The sequence below is a fragment of the Euwallacea similis genome, chromosome 9 (genome assembly GCF_039881205.1).
Source record: "Euwallacea similis isolate ESF13 chromosome 9, ESF131.1, whole genome shotgun sequence".
Lineage (NCBI taxonomy): Eukaryota > Metazoa > Arthropoda > Insecta > Coleoptera > Curculionidae > Euwallacea > Euwallacea similis.
In genome coordinates this window covers 2,647,577-2,662,286 of record NC_089617.1, presented here as the reverse complement: position 1 = coordinate 2,662,286, position 14,710 = coordinate 2,647,577, and the positions used below count along the sequence as shown (strand labels likewise).

The 14,710-nt window shown below is 34.8% G+C and overlaps 1 protein-coding gene across 1 annotated transcript in view; it reads left to right on the top strand.

The window, feature by feature from the left end:
* Window positions 1–14,710, top strand: part of dpr12 (defective proboscis extension response 12) — a 122,314-nt gene that overhangs the window by 38,061 nt on the left and 69,543 nt on the right. Inside the window, exon 2 of the mRNA XM_066393292.1 lies at window positions 6,194–6,280. Coding sequence (XP_066249389.1) covers window positions 6,202–6,280 — 79 coding nt within the window. The 5' untranslated portion in view covers window positions 6,194–6,201. The remainder of the gene's footprint in view (window positions 1–6,193; window positions 6,281–14,710) is intronic.

Here is a 14,710-nt window from a genome sequence, read left to right as displayed (position 1 = left end):
AATTTAAGTTCCTAATATTATTTTCATACCAACCACACATGCATCATAAAAATCGTTTTATGGACGCCGCAGTGTGCTGTAACCGTCAATTATCATGCAAGCACAATAAAAGTGAATTTTACAAACCAGTATTTGAAAATAATTTTTTATTAAGCATGCATCACATTCAACGATTATAGCATGCTGTACCGTGCATAAAACGGTCTTTATGGTGCACGTAGATTGGCTACGGAAAGAATATTAGAAATATCAATTCCCGCATGTTTAAACACAATATTTGAATGTGTTTTGAATTTGTCAAAGTTATAGCACTTCTCGACGTCTAAAAGCTTCAATTAGTTCCGGTGCTTGATGCACGAGTAATAAAAAAATACCAGATTGGCTCTGTCAATGGTTCTTTTTAGATATAATTTACACTTTCTTTCTCTATGGAATGAATAGTAAATTATGTGCTGTTTCGTAAGATACTTTTTCTAACGCAAAATGATTACGGCTACTTTACCGCACTGGCAGCAGTTTGATTGTGAGCTCTATTACCGTGCACCTTTGATTGTTTTTTCTCTGTTGCATTGGCTAGGTCCGATACACACCTGTTTTGCCCACACTCATTTATTACTACTCTGATGTATACTTGAATGAAATCGCTAGTAATTATTATTTTTATGAGACTTTTTCTTACTTTTAATATTTTTTAAATATCACGAAAAGTAACAAAGACTCTATTAAAAGTTTAACGATTTCACGAACATTCTCCTAAGTAACTTTTAGTTGGCTTATTAGAAAATTATGAAATTTTGTGTGTGCATTCACCCTACAAGGACCTTTAAAAAAGTCAAATTCAATTTTGCTGTGGAATATCTACATTTGAAAACGAAAAATAATTTACGTGGAATTTTCTATCGACAGTCTGCCAATATACCACGCAGCACACGGTACAAAAAATTGCAATTTTTTCTATAACTATTGATTTTAAAATTACAAGAAGATAATTATTGGTTGGTAGGGGGATAACAATAACCACTTACCTCTTACCTAATTACCTCTATTTCACTCAGAATTTCATTCATCTATCAAATTTGCTATTTCAATAATAAATACTAATACCTTATTGTTACGATTAATCACTTAGCGGCTCTATTGGATAATTTCTCTAATCGCCTTAGCAATGTTGCCCCGAACTGAAATATTATATTTTGATCTTCTAGCTGCATTGTTTCTGAATCATGAAATTATTTTCTCAAATGCAATTCGTTGCACTCGGGGAATTTAAACTGAAAAATTTTCCATATTTTTCGTTTGCATTTACAAATCCCTCAGAATATTTGAGCTGCCATTTTATTAAGATAAATGAATACATTTGAGAAATTTTAATGCGATCGTTAATGCAAAATCAAGTCCCAAATTTATCACCTGCAGGCGTTTGACCTCAACTAAAAGGCCAACTTCAAAACAACTGTGTGCACTTCAAGATTTCTAAACAAAGTTTAGAATATTTTTCCCTAACTTTGAGCCCTGGGGTGGTAAACGAAAATAAAACTCGCTAAAGGTCCCATCAGAAAACTATTCACGATCGTCAAATACACTTGAAAATGGAAAAGTTCCTGCCACCTTGCGGTGCATAAAGTTGGAGAAGAATTCCAAGAATATTTCCAACAGTTGCATTTTGGTAATGTCTGCCAAATTCAGTTGATGGACGATAGATTCCGGATCCGCATTAAAATGAAATATTACGGTTGTTTCGGTTGTACATATTTATTCAGTGTTGCATACAGTGTGGCCCAAATTGGGCCTACACGCCATTTTGTCAGGCCGTTGTTTATGTTAGTTCCCTTGTTGATGATGTTGACGAATCCTTGTTAAATTATTAAAGTCTATATATTAAAGGATTGTCTCAATGAATTTGGACTTTGCGAGGACATGTGTAGGACACCCGCTCCATTGGAACAATACTACATTATTTATTCATTCCTGGGAACCCTAAGGAATTTTAATGCCATTTTCTGAATTTTCTCTAATTCTCTTGAGCTGGAAAAGTAAACTAATTAAACACTTTTTTATACAGAAAAGTGCTAAAGCTTCAGATTAACTTAAGAAAGCTGGTGAAAATTAGTCATCTGAACTAAAGGACTCTATTTATAATTTAGGAGCGTTCAAAATAGTTTCAACGGATTTCACTGGAATTTCCAGGACATAGGTTTTTGAGATATGGCCGCAGCATATCATTAATTGCATAATTCCACAGGTTTGTATATTAATATACCTACTAATATAATATTCGTAAATATGCAACCCAGCTTAATATTCTAAAATTTTAAAATTTCATTTATAAAGCATATCGATGAAACAATTTTATTATTGATACTATGACCAGAGAACGTATAACTTTGATTTAATACTAAATTTATTACTCCGAACATTTCCAATTTTATAGAATTCGTTACGAGTGCAATCAAAAATCGCAATACTTGTCCTGTTCATCAGTACATATGAACCCATTTAGGGGGAAATTAATACTAAACAAAACATATCTGGATTAAATTGATATTAATATCTACGTAATTAGTCGCCCATACAACGGCTGCATGAAAATTTAACACATTAACCATTTTTCCAGTTTGTCGATTTATAATCATTTCGTTGGCGACTATTATTTCTCATTAAAACGTTACTGATTAAACTGGGATAATAATTTATCGGCTATAGCTAATTAAACATGAAATTCTCTAAACGTCAACTGTGATTTTGGAAAATACAGCGCTTGATTATTATTTGCCCATGAGTAATTAATAGCCTCTGGAACAAACTCTTCGCTACCAATCTAATAATATGATGACAGGTATTTTAAACAACAACAATGGGAGATATGTCAAAGATTTTTTTTTAAATTTCGAACGTGAATAATGACACTATCATACATGCTCGATGGTGTATGTTTCTTATCTTACACTAAACAATGCCACCCCGGCTACAAAACATTTGACGCCGATGTCCTTCTTATGGGTTATATTGCATCAAATATTTTTGAGCAAAACACAGAAGAATGTGCAAGTTTTGGACACCTCCTAGTTTTAATAAAAATATGTGCAGTCGAAGGGAATTATATAAACACCATTATTACCACTCATTATAGTTTAAGATAATCCATTTTTGTGAGCCTTCATTTATAAATTGGACGAATTACATATTTCCTTTGTGCTTTGAGATTTAAAAGGAATTCAAAACAGTCGGAAGCGGCAGCATATCCTTTGAAGTTTACCAACTTTACGCATTACGTTAATATTTCCGCGGCAAAAGCAGCGGCACAGGCTGTCGGCTTAAACACTCCATTAGTAATAAACACGAAATATACCAAAATACCACAAATATGCCTCTTTCCGGGATAGACCTATTAAAATTTCTATATGGAGAACTGCCGTCAGAATATTTAACAGGCGTTTAATATAGAGTTTCGGTAGACCTTAAAGATCGTATTAATCATTTGGTGATTTGAAGGCTAATCGGTTAAAAATATTACTTAAAGTTAATCATGTGTAAGTCAGTTAAATCCTGGTGAATCGGAAAACAGGAAAACCTTTGGAAAGTTTAAAAAATTAATTTCATTCTGACCTATTTATACACTGAGATTTGATGTCGAAGAGTAACAAGAATGGTTCCTTATAACGTAATTATTCAAAGGAGATGTTTAATACATATTTGAAAAGCACGAATATTCATGGGTAGAAAAGTATAGTATTGTGCTCATGTGTAATGATCATCCATTCAGGAAAAGGGCGCGCTCCATCGGGGACGATAGCTTTTATTATTTGCTTATCTAATATTTTTCCAAAATAGAATAATTATAATTTTGTCATAAATAGTAGTGAAAATAAATTGTATATAACCCACGGCTGTGAAAATTACCTACACTATTCATTTTATTTCAATTGCTTAAAATCTCGGAGTAGATAGCAATTTATTTACGAGGTTGGTAACGAGTAAACCAGGCAATTTCCTTATGCAAAATGAAATGAGTTTACCAACGTAAATCGACTCAATAAATCTTAAAAAACTTAAAGCAGTTCACCGCATTCATTAGACGATTCATTCCTGGTTCATAAAAATGTCGAATTACTCTAAAACAGGACGAAATTTGAAATAACCAGATATCAAAAACATTTAGGAACGCAGAATCTATTAGCTAAAAATGGATATGTTAAATATTTATTCAAGAAAAAGTTAGAATGTTAAGTTGAGATTTTGAAAACTGCAACTCATTGGGCAGGCAAATAGCGTCGTGTAATGACCTATGACCGTCTGGTGAGTGCCAAAAAGCACCAACCCCGCAACGGCCCTGGCCTGGGATTCTGGGTCCACGATGCAATTTGAACATTCCTCAACATGGGAACGTACTCTCCTGTAATTGAGTTAGTGGAAATTCTTCGACTTCGTTGAATAAATGTTGCCTTAATTTTTAATAGCAGAAACAGTGTTGGTATTCGAGTCGACAAAAATATAATAGATAAAAAGTAATAATTTATTTAGAACACATTACCTTAAGTTTAAATAGTTCTAAAGTAGCAAAACAACAATGGGACATAATATTTATATGAGAACTTCCATTTAGAAGATGGTAATTTATTTACATAGAAAACAAATAATACTTGCTGGCAAAACAAACCACTGAAATGAGCGAACGAAAAAGGACTTTGCGGAATTGAATTGAATATTTACCCGAATAGGGCTTTGTTTGTGTTGGCTCGCAATTGTTACAGAAACATTTTTCATTGTTTGTTTTTGTTTTAATAATGACCTGTTAGAAGTGAGGCTTTTCAATACAGTAAGAACTCCGAATAACAGTACTTCGTCATTTTTACGCATTGACGAATATTAATTATAATGACTCTATTTCAGCCAGTTGCTGTTGTGCCCCATTCCTTATTCATTGATGCAGGTTAGAATAACCAATGGACCTATAGAAGTGACATTCGTCCAATTGAGACTATAGGAATATTTCCCAATAAATCCGCTTATACCTCGGCTGAAGTATATTAAGTAAAATCTAGGGCGCATTAAATAACCTAGAAAATGTTATTATATAAAAGTCGTATGAGGAAACAAATTGGCCAGAATAAACGAGAAGCAACGCTGAAAATGCGGTGGAAAAGAGGATTCTGTTAGTTTTGGATGAGATTTGGGATAAAGGAAAATCCAGAGCAATAACCATCCACTAATTTAAGAGGAAATTGAAAGCAAGTCAGAAGGAGATTGTAAATTTGCAGTTTATTTTCTGAAGGTATATAAAAATTGTTTGTTCACGACCACTTCATTATAAAGCAATATTCATTTTGCTGACTGAAGCTAAACAGCGGCTTATAGCATCGGAGCGAATAATAAGGGATCTGCAGGATATAAAGTCTTTATTCCCGCTAGCCATATCAGTTACGCATGTTGCCGTCGCAACCCGTTCGTCCATTATGGCGCAGAATAATATCGAGATCTTAGCCGGTATTGTTTGATTTGGCAAGCTACACAAACTCGAGTTTCAAATTTTAATAATTTCCAAGATTCGAAATTTCTAACGGTCGATTCCTCGACCCAAAACATTGAAAGAATTTGTATGAACTTTGACCGAAAAATGTCCTTTGGCCGAGTTACAAAAACAAACGTTTCACTTTGCGACTGATTGAGAACAGGAGTTTTCAGAATGTTACACACATTCTACAAATTACACTCCATACATTCGACCTAAATATTCATTTTTCTTGTCTTCATTATGATTGAAAAGGTTTAAATTATAAAGAGGAAATTAGAGAAAACACCACTTGAGGGAGAACAACTCTCTACACTTGTTTACCTAGTTTGAAAACAAAGATTCAATGGGTACATGTCAGGCGAAGCAAAAAGAAAAACTAGTGAGTACAAATTAGAAATAACAACAATTATATGCCACTTAACTTGAGAGATCCCTATTAAATTTCTAGCAGGCAAGACTTGTCTCCTCCATCGTCTTACAGCGACACTCGGCAATTCTCAAAGTGTCTCGACTAAATTATTCATCCTGAAGCTTTCAAAACTAATTAATGAAATAACTGCGCAGTTTGAATCTTAAGTTGTCTCTGTCTTCGGAATAATTAATCCCAAACTAAGAGCTTATTATTCTTTATTGTGTTTCCCACTAACAAAGTTATTAAAGCCTGTTGAAATTGGGTTTTAGGTGCAGCCATGGTTTACGACTGCTACTGGCAAGCTGTCCTCCTGGTATGGATATCGCCCTCCATCTTGGCTTACTCTACAGGATCTAGTAAGTACTCTTAATTAATCATAATTACAATACAAAGGGCAAAATTACGTGGATAGGGAAACTAACGCAATCCAATCGATATCTTAATGAATTTGCCATTACAAGGGAACTGAATCGCAATTGATGCATCGTGTATATTATGGATAATTGACATCTGCTCTGTTGCTTTAGCACAGAGATGCGAATTCGTATTTAATTGGCTTTCGAGTACATTTGCGTGATTCAGCTTTATATGTGAATTAGAGGTGTTATAGAAGCGTTCCTCGAGCTGTTTTATATGAGAGCAGTTTCTATATGAACCAAAGTAGTAATTGCAGATTCCCTGCATAGCAGTTTTTCCGAAAAAACATCCACCGAAAGCAAGTCATTAAAAGCCGATTAATCTGAACAGTCTATTGAATTAAATACTCCAACTTTTTGGTAAAATTTAAAGACATGCACTGGGGCCCTGGTTAAATGACAGGTTAGTTCAAGTTTGAAGTGAGACAAGGGGGAAAAGGATAAATCCCACACTTCCCAGTCGCCAGAAAACCAAATCGGCTATCTAGGAAAATTTTACCTCGTAAAAAAAAGGGTTAGTTCAGGTTAGAGCTACTTACGTCACTTCGTTCAAAAATCTATTTCTTGCAAAATCAGCTAAGGATCCCAATTATCGAACTGTTAATTTTTTGGATGTTATACAGGATGATAGGAACTTTTAAATAATAGTTAAATAGTAAAATGCAACTATTTGTATCTTCTTTTAGTTTTCTACGAAAAAGGCTTGAAGGTATCATGTAGAGGCACAGTATATCATAACAACGAATTGAAAATACTTAATTTTATCAAAGATTCAAATTTTAACATTCCTTAGAGAAACGGCTCTCAGTTAATTATACACTTCAACAAAAGGATTTTGAAGGACGTACCCGATATTTAAATCGGGAGACGCAAGCCGAAGGTACATTTAATTATTCTCCTAAAGTGACAAAAATGCTGGTGAATTTAATTTGATAGCCGTTTTCGTTTTCAACACTTTTTATTATGTAATTTTACAACAGGCTTAGACTTAATTCATTTTCCATCCATTTTGTATCTTGGATCCTCCAGGCTCGAAATTCATCCGTAAAACTTCAAAATCTGGGAAGCATTACTGTCTCAGGAAATTGGAGCAGACTGCTAGTAATTCCCAATTTGTAAAGAAAAACTGCTCTGATTTAATCGCTAAAGTTTTTTAAACTCCACCGAGTTTCAAATTTTTTAATAAAGTTTTAAATAAAGTTTGTCAAGTGTTCTAACGCGAATACGGTAATTATATATTGAAATTTAAACGGCATTTGGCAAAAAAGTGTCTTCATTAGAGAGTTTCAAAGAGGGAATAAATTTATTACATTTTTCTGTCATATTTCACTAATCCTTTCAATCAATTTATCATCATTCTGAGTCTTATTTCAGTATAATATTTTATTTTTGTCCAGAGTTCTATGAAAATATAGTTATGTCATCTCTGCTTGTAAAGATGTGATAAAGCGTAGTAATCCCTTCAATGGAACAAATGCTTTCAAGTGTATTGATGAATTTATCATTCACGCTCGATAGCACTTGTTTCTTAGAATACACTCCATCAGTATGCGAATTACTATTATGTTAAAATTCCCGTATACATAGCAATAATCAGAGTATTTAGTGATCTCTAATTCCAAATCTCAGTAAACTTAAAATTTTAATTCGGATTTAAAGATAATGCAGCATTCGTGCAAGGCCAAAATACATTTTGTAGTTAATTTTTTACTGACTTAAAGCTGATTAAAACAGTTAGAAGCTCTACTCGAAATGAACTGTCTGTAACTCATTCAAGCCTTAAAAGTAAATCAGGAGACCAGAAAGCCCTTAGAAAAGGAAAAAGAGTTGATTTAATTGTGGCTTATTTAGTACGTAATGTTTCAAGAGGATTTTTAGTTAATTTGCGGAAAGTATGCATATTTAATAGCGTACAAGGTATAGTATTGCACTCACATATAATGAACGTCGTGAGAGTCCTCATTATATGCTTATCCAATAATTACTGTTCTATTATAGTTATCATTGACTGCCTTTAGCCTATCCTTTGCCGATCAAATTGGGCAGTACATTCACATGTGTGGTGCTAAATGCAAAAGTGAATTTACAGGGTAATTATGTGTTAAATATCATGTTAGCCAGAGACAATATATCGGATTTATAACTAAATTAAATGGTCTCAGAGGTAGCAAACTGAAGACATTTCTTTCTCTATTACGTCCTCCCTCAGGCCTGTTGATTTTGTCAGGAGGTCATCAGGAAAAAATTTAAATTATTCTCCAAAATATGGGAATGCACGTTTGGGCATGTTATGTGTGTGCCTCCCGCATTGGTTATATTCATGTATTCATGTATGTTATATACACCCTAATATAGGTCGAAACATCGGTTGTTTATCAACCCTAAAGCGGTTTGAATTTTGCCCAAACCCGATAACACAAATAATACAATAACGATGGTTATTTACCTAATAAGTGAGGAGAGTGACACTTCACCGCACACTGATTACAGTTGATCGAACGCAAATCGGTGTTCTGCTAGTAATCGCGTGTAGTAATAGAGTTTTGCTCAACGGATAATGAAAATGACATTTTTTGTCACCGAAAAAACCGTTTACTAATCGTAGTTGACGCGAAATACAGTTCGTTAATGTCCTCGAATTAGAGATAATACGATGAGTAAAACACATAATTTTTCTACGACCATACATGATACAAAGGGCTATTAAATTATTAACCAACATAATAGTTATTAACACGTTAACCGCCACGAAGCCCAAATCATGGGTTTCACTTTTTCTGTCAAATCGGCTCCGAATCCCAAACGTTGGGTTTCATTTTCAAAGTGTGTTTTTACTGATTTTTGGCTTTTTTATAATACAAGTCAAATATATATAACAGTAATGTAATCAAAAAATCATTTTAAAGCAAAGTTTCGTTTTGGGCCCCATCGACTAAAAATTCAAATGTACGGTGGGCGGTTAACGTGTTAACATCCCTAACTGTATTTGCACAGCCTGTGCTCAGTTTTGTTATAGGCAGCCAAGTGTACACGAAATAAGGCTGTCGACTATATCGAGCTTTTCCTCTGCGTTTTTATACGATATTTATACCCGGCAGTTTAAGTAAAACTTCCATTAGCAAAAAAAATAACTCCCTTTTCAACAGCCTTCTCCCGTTACTTTATTTCCCATCAATTGCCGGTTTATTTGCCAGAGTATCAAATAATGCAGTATAATTTTCTACAAATGTTCCTGAATAACAGAGGTCAAACGTTTAATGATGATGGAATGAGCTCATTGTGAACAGTTATTAAATATTTTAGACGCTTCAAAATAAATCCGGGAAGATTAAGCCCTATAACGACTTTATGCTCTCTTCCAGCTTTGTGTTTAATTAACCCGAGCACCCCAAAGACTGGTTTCGGTCCTTTAGATCTCGTCAGTTCGTTTCGTCAAGAGAATTTAATCCAGGCAGGAATCGGCAATATCAACGGCAAGTATGTTGGGCCTGCAGGAAAACATTCTCGCCGCGCCATCTGCCGTACCCTTTTTGCTGCATCTCGCCCAACTCGTCGAGTGTAAGCAGCAGGACTTAGTGCACATGGCCGACCAATAGCCAAGAGCCATGAAACTGAATGCACATAGTCGTAGGAAAGCTCTGAAATAGGAAAAATCTGAGACATAAAGTTGTAATAGGCCTTAATCTTCTCAGATTTGTCCCACGGCTATTTCCATTCATGTGCATTGCTCGTGGCTATACGTCGGCCCTGTGCATTAAGTCCTGCTGCTTATATCGAAGATTTAGTGGAAATGCAGTAAAAAGGAGACGGCAGATGGCGGTGATAGGATATTTTCCTGAAGGTCCAACATACTTGCTGTTAACATTGCCGATTTCCGCCTGCGTTTAACTGACTCAGTTTTCCAGATTTTTCTTTTTAAAATTTCCGAACCGCTGTCGAACGGACCAATGAATAGAAATTTCTCATGTGGCAATGCGGTATCGAGGACCAACGTCTGCCATTGCTTAATTAGATATGCTAATTAGCTTTTGAGCACCTTTGCGTGATTGAGCTTTAAATACAGATTATAGATAACCTGGAGGTGTTCCTGCTACCGCACCAGCAACAATTATAAACTCACCTTAATAAAACATAATTCCAGCAGCCTTTCCATCTAGGTCAAACCTAATTAATAATAGTTCCGCATAAGCTGGCTTTATACAGTGGCGTAAAATTCGCCTCAGTAACCAATCACAACACAGTCTGTTCCCGATATTTCGAGGCAATTAAGTGCATACACGACCCTTCCTGATCATCAATTAATATCCCCCATCGTGTGGGCTTCATTACGATAATGTTACGTACGGTGTATCGGCAAATCCATCATGGCTGAATGATAACTTACTGGTACTTTATGTGTTGCCGATTAGTAAATTACAAGGGTTTTTGTATTGGGGCTGTCAAAGACCCAGTATTGATGAATGGGGCTATTTTCGGACCGGATTTTTTGTCGGATGTTGGTGCAAGATTGTTAGGCATTTGTTTTGGGGCTGCGCTTTATTCTGATCAGTAAAAGTCAATTTTGAGGAAACGGTACTTAGTAACACCATATCGTTCTTTACATTTAACGCATTTCAACATAGACATGATATCCGGATCTTAATGAACGGCGGCCGATAAGAATTCTTAACAGACGCTCTCATCGAGGCAAAAAACGCCCACATAAATATGAATTCTTATCAGGTGATTTGCAGCTCAACTAACAATTCTCGGACTGCTCGGCGAGATTGGTTATTAGAATTCGGGAAAATCTCGGTTTCCTATTTGTGTGCGAAAAAGCGCAGTTTCCTGCGTCTGAATCCAAAAAGTGGGTAAAGTGCAATTTTCTTGTAGAATTGCCGTTGACAGTTACCTTCACGCACTGGCTACCTGAATGTAACTGTGACATCTGTTCATGAAATAAAGTATCTGAAGTCGCAATTTACTGATACAAAAAATGAAAAAAGAAAAAGTGTCCGTGCCGTACTTGAGGGTTTGCCCTAACCCGAACTCCGCTTCGTGTTGCTCGTGCAACAATGATTGCGCACTTACCGGACTGTTAGGAAAATCATTATTTGGAAAATATCAAGTAACTAACTCATAAGTTTTCTCAAAAAGAAGTGTTTCTGCACTTCGCTAGTTTCGGTGATTCCCCTACTAATAATTAACGAAACAACTCATCCTGTAACGAGTTAATATGCTAAGAGACGTTTCCAAGTCAATTTCTACAGCCAATTTCACATTGTCAATAACAACTCGGGAAAGAAACCCCATAAATTCTGGAATTCATTTTAAACCTGCTGGAAAATTCCTAAAGGCTTTTATTGTTTTCATGCAAACAGTGCTTGTTTTTTCCTTAAGATTTCGAGCACGTTCTTGATTAATTTATTAGCTTGGAAGGCAACTTTCATTAATAAGGTATGACCTTAATTTCTCTCTGACAATGCGAGTTTTTGAAGGGATTCGTGCAATAAAGCCTAATGACATATTGTTGACGGTGAAATTCTGTTTGATGGTAAATGTTACAGAAAATGTAAACAGCCCAGAAAGGTACTAGACTGGTAAAGTCTTTCCGATTCGCAATTCCAAACGTTTGAAATTGAAATAGGCTCGCTTTCAACAAGCATATAACGGCACTGAAAAGATCGATGGATGTAAACACTAACATAGAAATTTCATTGGGTTGGAATGGAATTGCAATGAGAGTTTACTTTAGTTTTGCGCATTTGAGACAGGCGCGACAATTTATTTTGCGCAGCAAAAACGTGAAAAGACTGTAATTATCCAAATATACTTCTAGAGGCATGAGCTTGTGAATGGAGGAAGAGATGCGTAAAATAGGAGTTTGGCAAACTCCCATGAGTAGATACTTTCGCATGAACGAACATTAAAAAAAAAAACGATACTAATTAATAATTAAATTACCAATTATTCCCATGTGTGTGCTCGTATGGAGGCAAACCATGTATTAATGTTAACACTACACTGAGCGGAAGTGCAATGTTCAACAATCTATCCAGCTTAATTAGCGTAGATGTAATATCCGGTTAACAATGTCATGTCGAACATAAGGGTATTAAATGTTTTTGCTATAAATAACAAGTATTACATAATGTTTATTGATTCATAAAATTTGCTCTAAAAGTCATAAATTAGTTTAAATTCTAATTTTTTGCGTGTACCTTTAGGGTCTGTTATCAAAGCAAATAAATAAACAAGACATCTACGAGTGTATGAAAAAACTCCAATTTTGCCTTCAATTTTATGAAATAAATCGAAAAAACGGGGCAAAAAATAAATAAGACTTCTATAAAAGTAATTGTTTTTTTATTTAGTTACACGTACAGGGTGCACCACTTTTTTGTAATAGACTTATAATAATATATTCTACGTCGAAAAATGCTCTTTTAACCAGATACAAGGAGTGTTAAATTTTAAAGGTCGATTCCATAGCTCCTTCAGTTCTTGAGATATTCAAATGAGATTTCGTACCCACATATCACTATTCACAATCTAGATATAGAATTAGAATATATATAATATAGAATATAAAATTATATATATAATATACAATATAGAATTTTAATCTATAAGCGGTCGCGAAAATATACAGGGTGGGACTTTTCCGAGCGTTGACGAGACTCCTCCCTATTCCCTTAAATTTTCTCTGATTCTTCACGGACGATCCATACCATTAATTTTTGAATTCCCTGTTTCATTTAGTTTTTTCATTACTTTTCCTTTTTTCATTCAACATTCATTTATTTAATTCGAGCATTTTAGTCCGAAGTAGTTACGTAGGTTCAAGAATAACTGATAGAATAATCGGTATCTACCATAATTTCCCTACTGTATTCGAGCTCGGAAACTTAGATAAAAGAAGGTGGAATTTGGGTCAAAATAGTTGAGAAATCGCGTGCATTGAATCACACTCATGTAAATAATTCATTACCATTCTCGAATATGAAAAAATGCAACCTGATAAAAGAAACCGCAATAGCACAGGTTGTCTGTGGTACACGATGGAAAAGTTACAGGGGGAGTTCGCCTGAAGACCCTGTATATTCTTACAACACTAACTAAGGAGGGATGTGTATGAATTTTGCGCTTAATGTCTCAAAAACTGAGGAAACAATACATTATAGAAACAATACATTAAACGAGTCTGAAAGTTTAACGCTCTGTATGTTAGTAATAGTAAAGAAGCTTTTACAGAATACGGAATACACTGTGCCCAATATAAGAAGGGCCAGCATAGGGATCTCGTAAATGGTAATAGATACAGACTTGAGAAGATTAAGTCCTATTACAACTTTATGCTCCATTCCTGCTCTGTGTTTAATTAACTCGAGCACCCCGAATGCCAGTTTGGATACTATTAAATCTAGTCAGTTCGGTTCATCATGTTGGTCTTGCGGGAAAATATTCTGCTAGAGGCATCCGCAGTGTCTTTTTATGTCCAAGTAACATCTTCAACAATCATCAAAAATTACTCAAGTAACATCTCTTTCGACAATGTATATAAATTGATAGACGTGAAGCAGCCAAGGCTGACCAGTATTAGAGATCGAAAATATAATTTTCCACGTCATGCAGATCTACTTTTACTGCAATTCAAGATTCGTTTCAAATATGAAAATTTTAAACATCTACTGTACAGCCAGACGTACGGGAATACTTTCCCGGTCTGTTATTTACCCTGGTGTTAACTCATATTCCCGGCCGCATATATGAGCAAAACCCAGTCTCACCTGAAACAACTTTATGAAGCTAAAATACGGCAGAAGGTTGCCGCGTCTGCCGAGATTGCAGAAAAACCTATTTTTCTGTGAAGTATTTTCCAGGACTGTGCTTTTTCATTTTTTGCAATTTTCCAGTACAGCTTTGCAAATTCGAAAGTGCAAATTGATTTCATATTAGTCCTTCACCAAGTATTAATATAAATTAGATAAACAAAACGATCAGTCTAATGAATTTAATAAATCCCGATTTTGGGACGACCTAACACTGAATATTGGAATTTGATGTTATAGTTCGTAAGGTCTTAATGGACATACAACATATGGGAATGAAATTGTTTAACAGCAAATAATTTTAAAAATGTATATATACATATATATATATATACAGGGTGGGCCACGAGTAACGCCTCGGAATCTCATGACAAAGCCAAGAGATTTTTTAACTGTTTCTTTTTTGAAATGTATACAGACTAACTAGAGCTACATTTTAAAATTATTTTCAAAGTATACAGAGTGTCCCAAACACATGTAATTGATCAAAGTTGCATTTTTTTAAATGGGATCCCCTGTATATTATATAATTTTTGAACTCAACCATTAAAATAAAATT